This window comes from Lynx rufus, unplaced genomic scaffold, assembly GCF_022079265.1.
Source record: "Lynx rufus isolate CCGP_SWC_20201006 ecotype Redwood Valley unplaced genomic scaffold, mLynRuf1.p SCAF_6, whole genome shotgun sequence".
NCBI lineage: Eukaryota > Metazoa > Chordata > Mammalia > Carnivora > Felidae > Lynx > Lynx rufus.
Window position 1 is genome coordinate 58,702,793 of NW_025814878.1, and position 19,061 is coordinate 58,721,853.

The 19,061-nt window shown below is 37.2% G+C and overlaps 1 protein-coding gene across 1 annotated transcript in view; it reads left to right on the plus strand.

Annotated features, from left to right (window-relative positions):
- The window catches only part of MMS22L (MMS22 like, DNA repair protein), a 127,850-nt gene that overhangs the window by 77,679 nt on the left and 31,110 nt on the right, over positions 1-19,061 (plus strand). The window contains exons 15-18 of the mRNA XM_047102609.1: positions 7,903-8,096; positions 13,613-13,763; positions 15,856-16,007; positions 16,872-17,014. Of these exons, the coding sequence (XP_046958565.1) occupies positions 7,903-8,096; positions 13,613-13,763; positions 15,856-16,007; positions 16,872-17,014 (640 nt within the window). The remainder of the gene's footprint in view (positions 1-7,902; positions 8,097-13,612; positions 13,764-15,855; positions 16,008-16,871; positions 17,015-19,061) is intronic.

Genomic DNA, 19,061 nt, shown 5'->3' on the forward strand with positions numbered 1-19,061 from the left:
GAGACCCATAATCATCTATAAATGTGATGAATAAAATTATGAGAGTTAATTCCTAAAAATAACTCCTTTTTACTGGCATATTTTCATGCTGTACCATATTTGGGGGATAGTGGCAAGCAGCCTCATTTTAAGTACTTTACCAGTACTATTCTCTAAAACTGTAAGGCAGTATTGCTACAAGCATGCTTGGTTTGCCAGACTCAACATTGGATTCCTGATATATTCTCTTTCCCCAGTCTTGCAAATTAATTAATTGTGGGTCACAGGAATCTTTTTAATTTTTATTTATATATTTATATATATTATTTATATATATATATATATTTTTTTTAATTGTTAAGTTTATTCATTTTGAGAGAGACAGAATGAATGAAGGAGGGGCAGAGAGAAAGGGGGAGAGAGAATCCCAGGCAAGCTTTGCATTGTCAGCATAGAGCCCAATGCAGGGCTCGAACCCATGAAATGCGAGGTCACAACCTGAGCCAACACCAAGAGTCAGAAGCTTAACCAAGTGAGCCATCCAGGGACCCTTCACAGGAAACTTTTTAAATTATCACATGTTCATTGACCTTTGGGATCCTTATAGAATGACCTCCACTCCCAGAAGTATTAAACCTTTAATGTGTGTGCAACTGGTATACCACCTGGGATTGGGTGTTATACTAGTTTGTAACTACCTTTATTAAGAGCTTAGCGTATGAATGAATGAATGAATGAATATAGCAACTTAACATTAAAACATGTATTATTTATTTGGAGAGCAAAATGGCATTTAAGGTAGGTGTAACATAGTTGCATGGTAGTTAGACTGACTGCTTGGGTTCAAGTTCTGGCTCTGCTGCTTACTAACAGTATAGCCCAGAATCAAATTATTTATCTTCTCTGTACTTAGATTTCTTTTCTGTAAAATGGGGATAATAATAGTACCTATAGGATTAAATTAATAAAGGCCAAAAACAGAATAAGACTGTGTATATATTCTCAATAAAAATCTTCAATTCCCTGGCCTACAGTAACTATTCCATTATTGGAAAGTATCTTATTGACACTTCTTGGTCAAAGATTTATACTGTGGTATGTCTGTCTCTAAAGCCCATGTCTTCCTAGATAATGCTCTACTGCATCATGAGCATGGTTATTACAGATTTAGAAGCAGTAGAAATGCGACTAAAATGCACATTATCTTGCCTTATAGTCTACAGATTGTTTTTACCTAAGTGGTGTGATTTGACGGCTCGATAGTGTATATAATAGAGCATTATTTCCATTTAACAGATGAAAAACTAAGTCTCAGAAGTTTTCTGGGGTCACAAGCTGGTCTTCTCTTTCCTGGACAAGTGTTCATTTGGACAAGTTTCCTTACATCTTGAGAAGCCCTCTTATTCCCTTATTCCTTAGTGCATTATATGTGTCTGGAAGCATCTTCGCCAGTGCTGTGCTTTCTATTTGTCATAGTCCCTCAGTAGTCAAAACAGCCTTGATGTCACATATGCACTCAGTCATCACCACCATTCACCCCCTCCTCCACATACACACAAACACATTGAGCTATTATAGGGAGGCATTGCAAGGCATAACCAGGCTGCTATTTGCCAGCCTGGTTTCTGATTTACTGCCTCTCCCTGATAACTGGGGCATGCACAGAACTGGAGCTCAAGACTCAAGCTACCATTCTCTCATAGTGGGGCTTTGCAGAAGTCTCTTTATAGCTGGAGGCTGGATTGGATTGGATGACTTTTAGGATAACTTCAAACTGTAAGACTTAGGTTTTTTTTTTTTTTTTTCTGGTAATGTCATTACTTTGATTATGTTATATTCTGAGTAGTAAAGTAATTATAGCCCTAGGTTTTAGCTGTGAACAAGAATGACAAGAGGATCCAAAGTACCTTCAGTTTTTTAGTGAGTTTATCTGAGAATAAAAATGGTCATAGAGTAATCTGATTCCCATCCAGTTTTCTATTAGCTAAATCAGATACTTGGAATAATTATCTGTCTTGGTTTAGAACAACTTTTTATCTTAGAACTTACCATTTTATTTTTCACTAATACTGATTGAAAAAAGTTGCCAGGTTTGGAGTAGGACTAAAGGAGGAATTCAATTATTAATTGTTGTTAATCCCTTGCTTTCATCTCTTATCAGTTGTATTATATTATGCTTTATGTGTGGACACAGGTCCCTCACTAGACAAATTTTCTTTCAATTTTGAGGCATAATGTATTAGAAATACTACATATACAATAATGACTACTAGGAAAGTGATGTACAGAATGTCATACTTCTGTAATTATCAGTTATAGGAGAAACAAAAGAAAAGGAGGATTAGAAGTAAAACCTAGATATAGTAGTCCAGGAAGTGTTCCCAGAAGCCTGCCTAAGCTGTGAGGAAAGAATGTACTACAGAGACCAGGCTGGCAGGGAGCAGCAGGCAGGTGCCAGTTTCAGTGCCACTCATGTGATAGATACCTCAGTGTATTCGCATGACTGTGTAGGGGTGAGTATGTGGGGCTGTGAGGACTAAGTGAATATGTGAAATCACAGAAGGAAGTAGTGGAAAGATAAAAACAGGAAAACAGGGGCGCCTGGGTGGCTCAGTCGGTTGAGTGTCCAACTTTGGCTGAGGTCATGATCTCAGGGTTCATGAGTTCAAGCCCCACATTGGGCTCTCTGCTGTCAGCATAGAGCCTGCTTGGGATCCTCTCTGCCCCCCTCTCTTTGCCCCCCCCCCCAAAAAAGCAAATGTTTAAAAAACAAAAAACAAAAAAAACCCAGGAAAACAGATCTTGCAAAATTGGGCAAGAGAGCAGTCAGATCCAGGAACCAGGAACATGCTTGGACATAATAAGGTAAGCCATAGGGGGAAGGATACCAGAGCTAAAATAAAAGCATAAGAAGATCTGGATAACTAAGTATGTAAAAGTTTGGGAAAGAAAGAAAGGAAGAAAGGAAGGAAGGGAGGGAGGGAGGGAGGGAAGGAAGGAAGGAAGGAAGGAAGGAAGGAAGGAAGGAAGGAAGGAAGGAAGGAAGGAAGGAAAAGTTTTGGTGTTTGCCTACTGTAATGGTAGGTTTCTAAACATTTTTGAGGAAGTATTTCATGTGGTCTTCACAGTTAACCTGACAGTGGATATAGCAAATGATTGTTCCTCTTCTTGATTCTTCAAAAAATAAACATTGGGAGCTTACTCACTTTTTCTGAGGTCACACAGCTCTGGGTAGCTTTGCTAATAGCCAGCTGTGTTACCCAACATGTACTTCTTTTGCCCTAGTTTCCCCATTTGTAAGATGATAATAACTGCACCAAACTCATACGGTAAGAAATAAATGCTTATAAAACACTCAACATGGTACGTGGCACATGGTGGTAAATACTGATGAGTGCTGGGTGTTGCTGTTGTTTCTCTGAGAGCCACAATTTGAGTAACTTGACATTCAGCAAATTTTATTTTTTACTATACTATATTGCATCTTTCAGAATGTAAGTCGGATAGTTAGGCATGTATATTTCCACATGTGTGTGTTTCCAAAATGGTTTTAACCCATGTTAAGTTTGTCTTTACTCAAAACATTTGCCAAGTGTTAGGAGATTCTCTCTCTCCTGTGATATTTCTTTTTTGATTTTGACCCAATAGTACATTTCATTTTCTGTGCAGTAAATTTACTTTCAAATTTTTCTCCAGTTTGTTGAAGAAGGTAGAAAATGTTTCATAAAATAGCCATGACACCGAGAACTGTTAGACACTTTATGTATTTCATATATGCTTTGTGTTGTATTTGTTACCTGTAGTGACAGCTTCTTTCAGTATTTGCATTTTCGTAAACATACCTTCAGCAGATACACAGTCACATGTGATACAATAAATTTTCTGTAGTCTCTGCAGTTAGTTTTCTCATCCAGAAAATGTAATTTAAAAAAAATTACCTGTGACTGCCAGGAGTATTTCTGTTTTGGCTACAGTGCAGAAATTTGATTCTCCCTTCAGACTCCCATTGTAGGATATCCTTGACATTTCCTGCATCTGTCATTCTCTGATTGGCTCATGTTTACACAAACTATTACAAGGTTTTAAACAACTTTATTTGGTGTTAAATTAGCAGATTTTCATTCTTATTCAAACTGATATTCCTTGAATATTCAAACCATCAAGCAGAAAGTATTTTGCATAGTCCCAGGATATCTAACTTCTTTCGAACCAAAATGCAAAGAGGATGCACATTTCCAAAACAAATCTGTGTTTGGGTCAATGTCTTATGCTTAATTGGAACTTGTTTTTGCTGTGTTAACTCTTACATTGGAAGATGTAATCTCTAGCTTTTTTACCTAGTGGTTTGTTTCTTTTTTCAGACCTCTGAATCAGATCCCGATAGTAACTCCTACTTAGAATCCGTGGTACCTCACTGTTTGCTCTGAAGAGGTCAAAAGTGGCTCAGATTTGTTGGCCTTTTTCAGTATTGCCTCAAATGCATTTTTCTGAGTATCTCTTGTACTTTTTTCTAACACAGAATTCTGGTGTAAGAGGCAAAGCTACATGAGGGTTTTCTAGCTCCTTTTCTTAGGTTTACTGAACTTTCTTCAACCCAAGTAGGAAGAGAAGAAGATTGATCAGTGTTTAAATTGTGTGATTCTTAGTGCATAAGTGTGTGTGTAGGAGGAAAGTATGGGCTTCAGAGTGAGTTTTAAGTTCAGATTATGGGCCCAGCCTTTCTTAGCCATGTGACCTTTGGGTGTATTTAACTTTCTCACTGCCAGCTTCATCATCTATGAAGAGGATTACTGATACCTATCTCATAGAATTGTTCTGATTTTTAATTTAAGAATTTCTAGCACAAAGAGGATGACCAGAAATGATATCCCTCCCTAGGGAATAGGTTTTAGTGAAGAAATGGCTTATCTATTTAGAAATAGGGAGCACAATTTATCCTACTCTAGTACAGTAAATTATTCTTTGAAACCAGTATACTTTGAAATGGCTATAACTGTGTTGTGCCAATGGTGGTGTTATTTTACTTGGACTCTAGTGTGTTGACATGTGGTCATGAAATTTGCTACATGTTGATGTAGGCAGTTAAGTTAGGTGCCAAATGGATTTTAGTAGTTGATACTCAACTTACTCAAAGCTAAAGGATTTGAAATGGTTTTCTAGCCACTAGTTCAAGTTGAAAGCATCTCAGGCATGTTTTTACCAGAGAGGATATAGCAGATATTTAGTTAGCTTTTATGAGAATTGCTTGCTATGATCTTCTTTCCCCAGGCATTTTGTACTTTTTTATCGATACTTCAGGTAGTATTAAGTAGTGTCTCATGATTATCCAAGAATTTAGTGGCAAGGGGCGCAGCATCCTAATGTTATATAACTGATAATATTTTACTTACTTAGGTGTAGTTTATGCGAAAAGTCCTAAAATGTGGTCTTGGGTCCAGTTTGATCTTTCAGTGGAAATGTTTTAGGTACGTGTACTAAGTTCTGTATTTTGTGTATTTATTTTAAGTGTCTACTTCCCCTATATAAACTAATTTAGGTGCGCCTGGGTGGCTCAGTTGGTTAAGCATCTGACTCTTGATTTCAGCTTAGGTCATGATCTCACAGTTCCTGAGCCCCACTTCGGGCTCTAGGCTATTAGTGCAGAGCCTGTTTGGGATTCTCTCTCCCTCTCTCTCTGCCCCTTCCCTACTTGCTCGCTCGCTCTCTCTCTCAAAATAAATAAATAAAACATTTTAAAAAAACATCAGGCAGGGCGCCTGGGTGGCTTAGTTGGTTGAGCAGCCAGCTTCAGCTCCTATCATGATCTCATAGCTTATGGGTTTCAAGCCCTACATCAGGCTCTGTGCTGACAGCTCAGAGCGTGGAGACTGCTTTGGATTCTGTGTCTCCCTCTCTCTCTTTCCCTCCCCTGCTCACGCTCTCTCTCTCTCTCTCTGTCAAAAATATTTTTTTAAAAAAAACACTTAAAAAAAATTTTTTTTATTACATTTCTTTATTTTTGAGAGGCAGAGAGAGACAGAGCATGAGTGGGGGAGGAGCAGAGAGAGAAGGAGACACAGAATCCGAAGCAGGCTCCAGGCTCTGGGCTAATAGCCCAGGGCTATTAGCAGGGCTTGAACCCATGAACTGTGAGATCCTGACCTGAGCCGTAGTTGGACATGCAACTGACTGAGCCACCCAGGCGCCCCTTAAAAAAAAAAAAACTTAAAAAAACATCAGGAATGTGAGAAATAATGTAATATTTTTTTTAAGTACTAGTTATTTTTCTTAATGGAACACTATCAGAGGAAGTCTTCTGCCTTAGCTCTATTGGTTATGTTTTAACTGGTTTGTCTTTCATTGAAGAAAGTGTATCTATCTCAGGATGATATCCATGCATTTGTATCTACTCTCAATTGATGTGGCAGTAATAGAAACAGGAATAATATTATGGTTGTACATTTAGTGTTAGGTAATCAAATTATTAATAGTTGGGAATATTGCAAAAATGCCTTATATTCCAGATCACTACAAAAATCTCTTAGTGTTTCCTTCCCCTCTTATATTTCTGTTAAAGTCTAGAAATGTCTAAATTTTCTTTTTTTGTTGTTTTTATTTTTAATTAGTTAAAATACAGTGTTAAATTAGTTTCAGGTGTACAATATAGTAATTCAGCACTTCCATACATCACCCTGTGCTCATAACAACAAGTGCACTCCTTAATCCCCATCACCTGTTCAACCCACCTCCCTCCCTCAGTTCTCTATAATTTAGAGTCTTTTTTTAATTTATTTCTCTCTCATTTTTCCCCTTGTTTTGTTTCTTAAATTCCACGTTTAAGTGAAAGCGTATGGTGTTTGTCTTACTCTGACTTATTTTGCTTAGCGTTATACTCTAGCTCCATCCATGTCATTGCAAATGGCAAGATTTCATTCTTTTGTATGGCTGAATAAAATATTCCATTGTGCATGTATATACACACACTGTATCTTCTTTATCCATTCATCTTCCATATCTTGACTATTGTAAATAATGCTGTTATAGACATAGGGGTGCATGTATCCCTTTGAATTAGTGTTCTTGTATTCTTTGGGTTAATAACCAGTTGTGCAACTGCAGAATCCTAAGGTAGTTCTGTTTTTAACTCTTTGAGGAAACTCCATACAGTTTTCCAGAGTTTGCACTCCCACCAACAATGCAAGAGGGTTCCTTTCTCACCACATCCTCACCAACACCTGTTGTTTCTTGTGTTGTTAATTTTACCTTTTCTGACAGGAGTGAGGTGATATCTCACTGTAGTTTTGGTTTGCAAGAAATGTCTAAATTTTCAGTTAAACATATAGGTAAATAAATGACTAGGCAGCATTGTATTCATGTTTTACTAAGTTATGGAGAGCAAGAACTTTTTTATTTATTATTGTCCGCTATGTGAAAATGATTATGGATTTTTTTGGGACCAAAGTACCAAGATTATACCTGGCACAGTTTTGTGTAGGAAAATATTTTAATTACAAATGCCACACACAGGCAAGCTAGATGTACTTTCTTTCCTCTTGGTACATCCATGTCCTAAAGCTCTTGGAAGAAAATGGTTTAAAAAATTGCTTTCATGTCTACACTGTAAGTAAAATCACTTGTCATAGCGAGTTGCAAAATGCAGACATTCATTCTGAAGCTGCCTGTTTCTCATTTGGATCTGACATATTAAAAAGCATATAATTAATGGTTGACATTAGTAATTAACATTAACTTTATGGTGCTTAATATGCCATCATTCATCCATCAAATAACCAGAAATGCATAATGTCTTGGCATAAAGGTTTTAATTATATAAAACGGTCCTTCAGTTTTCATATGATATAAACGTTAAAAGCCAAAAATGTATTCAAAGAATATTTTTGTAAAGATTTGTTGGGCGTTAGCTATATTTTTATTTCTTTTTAGGAGTATGCATCAACAATTGCGTCAGGAACTTCAAAAGGAGAATGTGGACCTAACTGCGCAGTCTTCATTATCGGCTAAAGAGCGCCACCTTGCTGCAGTTGCCAGTGCACTATGGAGACATTTCTTTTCATTTTTGAAGAGTCAGAGAATGTCACAGATAGTGCCTCTCTCAGAACTTGCGGACGCAGCTGCAGGTCAGCGTTGTTAATTTGCTAATTAGCTTCTCATTTTGCAGACTCTGTCAGTTTTTTCTTCTATTTGCTTGGTAACAAACTCTTTTATTACAGTCTAATAAATACTTTGACAACCAGAAAGATAAAAAGAGTTTTGTATTTTTAAATTAAGATCCTTTGGCTTGTTTTCTTCTTAGTAAAGGTAAAAATTAAGTGATTGTTCGCTAAAAATAAAATATAATTTTCGATCTTAAAAATATCGAATGTGCGGGGCGCCTGGGTGGCGCAGTCGGTTAGGCGTCCGACTTCAGCCAGGTCACGACCTCGCGGTCCGTGAGTTCGAGCCCCGCGTCGGGCTCTGGGCGGATGGCTCAGAGCCTGGAGCCTGTTTCCGATTCTGTGTCTCCCTCTCTCTCTGCCCCTCCCCCGTTCATGCTCTGTCTCTCTCTGTCGCAAAAATAAATAAACGTTGAAAAAAAAAAATTAAAAAAAAAAAATATATCGAATGTGCATAAATTTTTCTTATGCGTGCAATATCTGGAAAGAAAAGTAGCATTTGATTTCTTCTAGTTCAAGGACGTTATTTTCAAATTGTGTATGGAGATATCTAAATGTAACATGAAGTTACTTCTGTGAAGAGTGAAAGAATGTACTCTGAATTCTACTTCACCAAGCAGAGATAAGAATAACCTCAAATGTATAGACTGTTATTGTTGTGACTTCTGGATTCTATTTTAGGTTGTAATTTTTAATTAATTTGACTCTTGGCCTAAGGTCATGTGCTTAGGCTTTAAGGGAATCTGAATCACATGACGTTGTAGACAAGAATTTGAGTATCTGAGCATATTTGCCATTTTCTAAGAAGAGATCATTATCTTTCTCAAAGGAATATTTCACACAAAATATGTTAAGAAGTACTAGAATAGATGGAGATCAGTATAGCAACTACATGCCTTTAATTGCAATTTGTGTAAAGGTATATAATGCATTTCGATGTGATGTTTTTTAAGACCTAACACCTAAACCATGGTTTATTTTACCCTGGTGTGAATGACAGAAAGCTGAGCTAAAAGCACTACATAAAAGACTGAATGATATAAATTGTGAAAGATCTTGAATTCTACTAGCATTTCCATAATTAAAACATTACAGTGACAGATTGAAGAACTGTGACAGGACACAGTTTTCCAGCTACCAGAATGTCTATGAAAATAAATATTGATATGTAATCAGTTTAACCGAAGCAGTCATTAGAAGCCAATATGACTTCTCTTTCTTGCATTCATCATCCCAACTCATAGTCAGTGAACAGAAATGATACCACACAAGTTTAATGAGCGCTGTCCTAGTTGCTAAAAATAAGTAAAAGTGTATACACACACACACACACACACACACACACACACACGCACACACACATACTTATAGGGGTTTGTTTTGAAGTAAAGACTTGATAGGTTAGGAGAAAAAAGTTTCCTGCATTAAAAACAACAGTCATCGAACACCCACATTTATTTTATGGTAATGCCATTGTGGAATTACCAATGGGAAAAGGACTGCAATTCCTTTTCTCACGTGTAAGTTACCTGTTCTCATTGAACTTCTAGTCTAGTGCAGGGGAGAGAACAATTAGTAAGTAAGCAAGATATGTAATAAAAGGTGATAATTGTTTTTGGAGAAAAATAAAAATATATCAGAGAGGATAGGGAATGCCAGAGGCAGATTGTAATTTTAAATAGAATTGTCAGGGAGGCCTGAGTAAGTACCATTTAAGCAAAGACCTGAAGGAAGTCAGAGACCAATGCTCTGCACGAGAACAGAAGCAAGAGCATGTCTGGTGTGCTTGAGGAACCACAGAGAAGCCATAACAGCTTGTGTGGCATAAGAAAGGAAGGGAGAGTCCAGATATATAACCAAAAGGTAGTGAAGAGCTAGCTTGTGTTCTGCCTTGTATGCAGTTGGAAAGACTCTTTGCTTTTACTCTGAGATTAGAAGCTTTTGAAAAAGTGTTGAGCAAAGCAGTGAGGAGCACCCTTCTGGCTACTAGACTGAGAGCCAACTATAGGGAGGCCAGTTAGCCAACAGTTGACAATTCAGAAATGAGCAGCTTGAGCTAACATGGTAGCAGGTGGTGAGAAGCGGTTGGATTTCCAGTCAGAAGGTACACAGAGTATTTTGAAGGTAGACCTGACAGAATTTCTAGGTGGGTATAATATGGTAAGCAGAATAAAGAGAGAATTCCTCATTTATGGAGGTGAGGAAAATTGTGACAGAAGCAGATTTTATGAGGGAAGACTAGGATTTTGATATTGGACTTTTTTTTTAGATACCCATGAAACTCTAAGAAAAGCAGGCACTTGGATAATAAGTGTTGGGTTCAGAGAAGAGGTTAAATTTGGGAACTGTGTATAGTCATTAAAGCTGTGAACTGGATGAGATCATCGATAGAGTAAGTTTGGTGAAGAGAGAAGCATGAGGACTGGGCTCCAGGATACTCCCATGTTCAGATTTGTGGGATAAAAAGGAACCAAGAGAGGAGACTGCAAAGGAATGCCAGTGAAGCAACAGGAAAACCAAGTGTGTTGCCCTGGAAATCAAATGACAGGATTTCAAGGAAGAGGAAGTCATCAACTGCTCAAATGCTATTAATGGATCAAAAAAGATGAAGCCTGAGATTGGGCACTGGATTTAGCAAGAGGGAAGGTCAGTGGTCACCCTGAAAAGGAGTTTTGGTATAGTGCTAGAAACAAAGTCCTGATTAAAGGTGATTTAAGAGAAAATGTGAGAAAATGAATTACAGACTGCAAATGTGGATATATCTTTTTGAGTATCACTGTTTAAGAGAAGTAGAAAAATGGAGATGTTAGCTAGAGGGAGGTGTGGGTCAAAGAGATTTTTTTTTAATAATATGGGCGAAATTTCAGCATATTTATAATCCTGACATGAATGTTTGGAGTAAAGGAAAACTTAATGATGCATGGTAGTCACTTGTGGTTTAATGTCTAAGAGAAATGGGATCCTATAAAAGACTTGGCCTCAGATGATCTGTAGGAGCAGAAGAGAAGGCAGAGTAAATGGGCCCAGAGGCACCTGGGTGGCTCAGATGATTAAGTGACCGACTCTTGATTTTGGCTCGGGTCATGACCTCACAGTTGGTGAGTTCGAGCCCTATGTCACGTTCCACACGCTGACAGTGTGGAGCCTGCTTGGGATTCTGTGCAGTGATCATAAAGGTCTCCAAGAATGGGTCTAGAATAATCTATTTCATCATTATCATTGTGGAATCTATAATGGCTTCTTCAGATTCCAAATTCTACACCTGATGTTTCTGCTAATGTGCCCAGTGTATGTGCATTCTATAAATAAATAAACAAACAAACAAACTTAAAAAAGGGGGGGGTCCAAGAACAGGCAGCTAGGTAGATGTGCCAGGAGCTTGTGGTAGTTCTCGGCTGATGTTTCTCATTTCTTTGTGAAGTAGTAAGTAAGGCCGGTAGCTGTAAGTGGGGATGGGGAGGAGGTGCTGGCTAACGACAGAGAGAGGGAAGAAGGTATGCAGTAGCCCTCCAGGAGAGTAAAAGTCTGAATGGACTGGAGTAATGTATCAGGAATGCTGGCCAGCTCTAAGGTCTAACTTAAAGTTTATAGTCCTAAATTTAAAGTGAGATCAGTCAGTAGGATTCCTTGCCAGCCATTTATACTGGAGCAGGTACACAGCAAGAGAAGACCAAGAGTTGGAATTAAACATTTGCTTTTTCCAGAGAAATACAATGAATCAAGTAAGAAGCAAGGGAGTGGACAGTACACAAAACTAGCGTAACAGTGGACCATGCAATAAAGCTGCCTAAAAAAGGAAAGAAGGCATGAAGGCAGTGAGGGACAGGGAAAAAGTTGTCGGATCAATGAATTGTAGGTCTTGGTGGAATCAGATAGTTGTTGGGAGTTGGAGACCTAGAGATAAGAGAGTTGGAAAACCCCTCCAATTGGGTGGAGGTGCCAGAAAGCGGGAGAGAATGTACTTATTGCTAATGCCAAAGTCTCACAGTATCAGCATGGGAGTAAATGGCTGAAATAGAGTGGAAGATAGATTCACTGAGGAGGGGAGTTCAAGAAACTGATAGGCCAGGATATCAGAAGAAAAGCCATCCAGGATTATGACAGGAGCACTGCTAGAGAGGATGTGGTTAGTGAGCTATAGTCTTAAAGGAATGAGGGGAGATGAACAAGGAAACACTAGGCGAATGCAACAAGGAGAATTAGTGACTGGTGTCTGATGACATGAGAGTCAAAGCTGGAGGTTTTCAAGAGGAGGAAGGGGAGAATGGTCTAGAAGCAGCCTCGGGACCAAGGCGCAAACTCCGCTATCTGTAGGTCAAGTGTAGGAGAGAAGTGGGAGAATACACAGCCACCGCTTGAGGGAGGTACGGAGGAGCCAGTGCTTCATAAGCAGTCTATTGACAAACATAAATTAATATAATACAAATTAAGTTGGGGAATTCCCAGGAAATCACAAAATAAAGTATATTTGTTTAATGTGGCTAACTAGGGAATTCTAGTTCCTAGGCTTAGTAGGTTCTGAAGAAAGTGGAGTGTCACTGATTACTAGGAAATTACCATTTAATGGAAGACTATCCATTGTCTGAGACCAAAGTCTTCTCTATGGCAGGTGGCAAGTACATTAGCTTGATTGGAGAGAAATAGATGCTAGAAATATTTTTTTTAATGGGTTTTTTGAGGGGCGCCTGGATGGCTCAGTCAGTGAAGCGTCAGACTTCAGCTCGGGTCATGATCTCACAGTCTGTGAGTTCAAGCCCTGCATTGGGCTCTGTGCTGACAGCTCAGAGCCTGAAGTCTGCTTTGGATTCTTTGTCTCCTTCTCTGCCCCTCCCCCACTCATGTTCGCTTACGTGCGCGTGCACACACTCACTCTCAAAAGTTAAACATTTAAAAACTTTTTAAAAATAAAAATAAATGGGATTTTTCAATGAGGGGGTACAAACATCAGATGTAGAATTTGGAATTTGAGGAAACCATTATAGATTCCATGATGATAATGCTGAAATAGATTATTCTAGACCCATTCTTGGAGATTATATAATCACTATGGAAATTTCTTTGGCAACATGAATATAGTTCAGTTTTTGCTTTTTGTTCTGCATTTCTACATGTGACATTTTATTATTGAGTGAATTCTTTTTATCACTATTGATATAATTTGGGGAGGGGAAATCGTTTTTAAAAATTCCTTACTATAAGGGTGCCCAGGTGGCTCAGGTGGTTGAGCATTCGACTCTTGATTTTGGCTCAGTTCATGATCCCAGGGTCATGGGATCAAGCCCCATATCCGTGCTCAGCACGGAGCTTGCTTAAGATCCTCTCCTTCTGTCTCTCTCTCTCTCTCTTCCTCTCTCTCTACACTCCCCACCCCACACTCAAGAGTACACATGTCCTCTCTCTCTGTCAAAAAAATTTTTTAATTTTTTTTTAATTTAAAGAAAAAAATTCCTCACCATAAATTTTTTTCATTTTAAATCTAGATTTTACTTTGCTAGCATTGGACATGCCCAGCACAGCTCCATCAGATCTTCAGCCTCAGCCAGTTATATCAATAATACAGCTTTTTGGTTGGGATGATATCATCTGGCCCCAGGTTGTAGCAAGATATTTAAGTCATTGCCTACAAAATAGGTAAGTGACTTGATTTCAGGTATGCACGTGTATAGAAACTCATGATAGATCAGTATACTAGGAAAGTAAGAATTTTCACAAATAAAAACTGATCTTTGTACATATACTGACACTTTGGTGGTTTTTGCTTTTGGATGTATCAGCATTTGACAGTGGCAGTAGTCTGCCTTAAAAATAAATAAATAAATAAAAATAAACATAAAACTTGCTGCTTAAAAGCTTTTTTTTTAAACTGTTTTTGTAGGGGCGCCTGGGTGGCGCAGTCGGTTAAGCGTCCGACTTCAGCCAGGTCACGATCTCGCGGTCCTTGAGTTCGAGCCCCGCGTCGGGCTCTGGGCTGATGGCTCGGAGCCTGGAGCCTGTTTCCGATTCTGTGTCTCCCTCTCTCTCTGCCCCTCCCCTGTTCATGCTCTGTCTCTCTCTGTCCCAAAAATAAAAAAAAAATTAAAAAAAAGTTGAAAAAAAAGAAAAAATAAATAAAACTTTTTGTAGGACTACCTTTATTTCATCTTGAAATTACCTTTCTATATTCACCTTTGTGAAAGAAATTATGTAATTAATATTGCTGGTTCTGTAAAATACAAGTATATTGTATTTTTAGGTGTAATGATAGCTTTCCCTTTCATAGCTAGATTTTTAGACTCAACTCTTGTACAATTAGGAACACAACACTTCATCACCCTGAACCCTGGTTTCCTTATCTGTATCTCCTGTTGCATTATGTAACAGATCTGAGGAACTCCAGTAGGAAAAACATATAGTAAATGAAGTTACAATAGAAATAGTGTAATCGGGAAGATTTGAAAAAGAATAGTAAGATGAGGGAAAATAAATGCACAAACCTGGGAGACCACTGTAGTTCCTGTCCAGATGAAGAGGGATGCGGTCAGTGAGGTATTCGCATAAGGGAGTCCACTAAGCAGTCAGTAAGCCATCTTCTCATTGGCTTTAAGTCATGAAGTAACGGAGCTCCACTTCGATTGGATTACTTTTAGTCTCTTCTAGCTTGCTAATTCTATAATAACAAACAGTATTTATTAAATACTCCTGCTGAAACTGTCTGGAATAAGTTTAGTTAAAAAATAGTATTTGATATATTTGTAACAGTTGAAGAAACTGAAATGCAAAGGTGTTAAAGAACTTTGGAAAGGTTGTATAGGTCATAAATGACAAACCTTAGTTCTTTGGCACTGTATACTCTTTGGGACGTCTTCTGTTCAGGTTTTTCAAAGCAATATTTTTAGAGTTATGACTTACATGTATTTTTCAAATTTCTGACTTTACCTAGCACTTCATAGTTAGGTTAAGACCACCCTCATCCTTTCTACCCCCCAGTTATAAAATGGTTAAATATCAGATTTAGCCAGGTTTTTGGCTTCACAGAAAGATGTTTGGTTTTATTTTTTTTCTGTCAGATGTTACTTTGTAATTCTTCAATAATGACCGCCTATGGAGTGGTATAGCAGGAAAGAAAGGGATGGGTATGGAATTGGTTAGAAGACTCACACAGAAATCTTTGTCATTAACTCTTTCCTTACATAAATGGTCATGACCACTTCTTTTTATTTACTCTAAGGGCCACTGTTTTTTTTTTCTACTTGCCACTTCCTTTATTATGTCACCTAGCTACTTATAAGCCCCTTTCTAGATTTTCCCATTTTAACCTTATTCTCCTTACCTCTTGCCCTTGGCATAAACCTACACATTTGCCATCAGTGGAAAAAGGAAATTAAAAATTAGAACTGTCAGGGGCGCCTGCGTGGCTCAGTTGGTTGAGCGTCCGACTTCAGCTCTCTGCCCTGCCCCCACTCATGCTTGCGCTCGCATGCTCTCTTTCTCTCAATAATAAATAAATATTAAAAATTAGAACTGCTATAGATGAAAGCAAAAATTTTTATATAAAATACCCTTTTTTGTGTATCTCTAGTGTTTATTTTCAGCAGTGTATATCTGAATTAACGTGTGTGTCTATAAAACAAGCCAAGAAGTGGGGTGTGTTAGAATTTGTCCTTTATTTCTTAATCTCTATACTCAGGGAATATATTGTAAGGTTTTGGTTTTGGTTTTAATATCCATCAACTTGTTTTTACAGCATGTTATGTGAAGCACTTTCTCATTCAGGCTGTGTGTCTTTCCAAGCCTTAACTGTAAGATCATGGATTCGTTGCATTTTGCAAATGTATATAAAAAACTTCTATGTGCCTGATGATTTGTTCATTGATATAAATCCTGGACAGGCAGTTGGTAAGTATTTCAGGCATTTTACTTTCTAGATAGCTAAATAATGTTTAAAATGTCCTGTTTTGTTACACAAATTAACAGAAAAAGATGAAAAATATATTTGTTATATAAAATGTGTATATATATACATGTTTTGTGTGTGTGTGTGTGTGTGTGCGTGTGTACATTTTCTTTTGCAACCTGTTTCTTTTTCCTGATATTTCCCTGTTATATATGACAAATTTCTCTCCTATAAAGATAAAAGAACTTGTTTCCTTGGAAGCCAGGAACAAAAACTTGCTCTCAGGTGACAAGCTATCTTTTTACCTTGAAGAAACAAATCACAAAAAAAAAGGTGGAACTGTAAAGCAAATAACCAGATATCACACTGTTAACACCCTAAAAAGAAAAGTATCTAATTGTGAATACTTCTCTCCTATTTTATATTAGATATTTTACCTCTCCTCTGCTTTACTATTATTATTCACAGACTGATACTTATACTTTATTATTGTTTTTTTAAATATCCATTCAGTTCTGGTTGCCCACAGGACATTCCTTTTCCGAAAGCTATTCTTTATGGCCATTTGTAAATCACACAAAGTTTGGCTGAAAAAAATGCCCCAAATTCATTGTGATATCTTATTACATCAGTCGGCTTGACATGAAAAAATTTCGGGGCTTGTGTATTCACAAGTATATGTTTTTTTGGTTTTAAATAAAACTTTTCCTTAGAGACTTAATTGAAAGTTTTTAATTATGTGGAAATTTGAATTTTATTTTAAAAAGAATGTTATACATGAATGCTGCATTCCTTACTCTCATCTATGTAACATAAATTTATATAATAAACCTATGAATATTATTATATTATTTTTATCTTAACAGAAAAAGAGTACTTGGGACAGTTGGCTGAACTGACAAGGTTGCTATTTAAACTCTCAGAAGTAAAGAATATTTTTTCAAAGGCTCAAGTTGAATATTTATCCAGTCCAGAAGACCCTACAAAAGCACTTATTCTATTTTTTGAGGTATTTTTCATTTATTAGTGTAATTGTCCAGATGAATTATAATTATTTTTCACAAAAACTTGAAGTGTTTATGAAATTTGTCTATAAAATGAATTATTTTAAATGAATCATATTATTGGTTGCCTGCTATTATAAAATTAAGGAGGAATAAAAATGTGAATCAGTGATTTAGTACAATTACAGAATATATTTGTTGAGGACAATTATATTAAGGACAGCAAAAGAAGTACATTTAATGAAAAGTAGTGACTAAGGAATGCTACATAAAAGCCTCACACTAAGGCTTGTGTCAATTGTAGGAATATCTTATTGCTGAAGTTCCTGGGTAGCAATATTCTCCAGGTTCTTGGGAACTAGATTTCCTTATACAGGGTCCATAATAGTTCTAACTTAATGTTTACCACCCTGTAGCAAATAGTAAATTTTACAGTAAAATTTTATTGTAGTTAGCATAAACACTAAGTGCTTCATATCATTATGGTTGGGGCCTTAAAATCCAATCATTTGTTTTAGCTTTGTCTCCATAATAAATAGTCCCTTTCAGCATTTGACTTTTATTTATTAATTTTGCAGGAATTTATATTATGTGATAGTCTTTGCTTTGCATCCTTGCTGAAGCTGTTCATGTGTTTGGATTAGTGGTTTTGTAAGCTATTCACAATAAAAGTTGGTTTATTTTCCCACAGAGCGGTTGGCATTAACTGCAATGAAAATGAATACAGCTATAAGCTATTGCCACAAATGTGAATTCTTCCACTGGTTTCTATTAAGTTAAAGTACAATTGTATGGCAATTAGTGATACCATATAAATCCTAAAAATATTTAGTAATAGTTCATGCAGATATGAAATGGCCATTTCTTTTGAGCCTTTTATTTAGTTGTTGATCGGATCTTCACTTGTACTTAAACACCTATCCTAGGAACCATACAGGATCATAAAGGGAGGTAGAGGTCATGTACTTCACTAAGTTTCCAAAGAGTCTTCTAATTTCAATCTGTCCAATTGTTCTTTCATCACTCAGTAAATAATAATTGTTTGCTAAATGCTAGATAGTATTATGCCAGGATTTCTTAGGGGTTTGAAAAAACAAAAGAAGTAGTCCTTGATCTTAACTTTTTACTTGTCTGAGAATACAGGATAAACACAAAGGTTAAAATAATAAGACAGTGTATGCGAAGTGTCAGTTTATAGATCATTCAGTAGGTTAATAATTCAGAGCATCTTGGTCTAAGAAGTTTGGATTTTCTCCTGTGAACAGTATGAAGGCTTTATACATTTTTAAGTAGGTCTGATTTGATCAAATGACTTTTTAAGAAAATTAGTTAACAGTAGATTAGAGTGAAGGTGTTGGCCAGAAACTAGCTGATTTAGAAGGAAGTAAAAATTGAATTATGAAATTTTGAAGGGATGTGAAAGAAATACTGTGTTTAACTAAAAGAATGATGATACCTTAAGGAGAAATAGGAGCACATGACTTAGGGTGAGGGAGATGTAGGTGAGGAGTTCAGTTTTAAACTGGTTTAGTTTGAGATTGGTGTAAGGTGTCACCAAGATCATTCCCGTGTACTATGTGATTCTCTGGGAGGACTCAGAGCTCAGCATATAGTTGTACTCACAGCTGTGATTTATTACAATGAAAGAATTCAAAGTTCAGTCAGCATGGGGTGAAGTCTGGAGACACCAGGCAGTTTCCAAGGGTCCTCTCCCAGATGTTGTACTGGACATACTTAATTCTTCCAACTAGGAATTGTGACAACACATCTGAAATGCTGTCTGCTGTCTGCCCGAGGGTTTTCACATAGGCCCCCTTTGCCTAGCACTTAGAAAATTCCAGACTCCCAGAAGAGAGGCAGATATTCAGTGTAAACTATATTGTTTGCACAGACAGTTTAGGTTGAGTGAGCCATACTTACCAGGACATGGTGGGAAAGACCTAAGTTCCCAATCACCAACCAAGGGCCAAACTTAAAAATACACCTTTTTAAAGATAGCAGTCTATGGCCTACCATGTTAACTCTTTCTTACATAGAAATGATAGTATGACA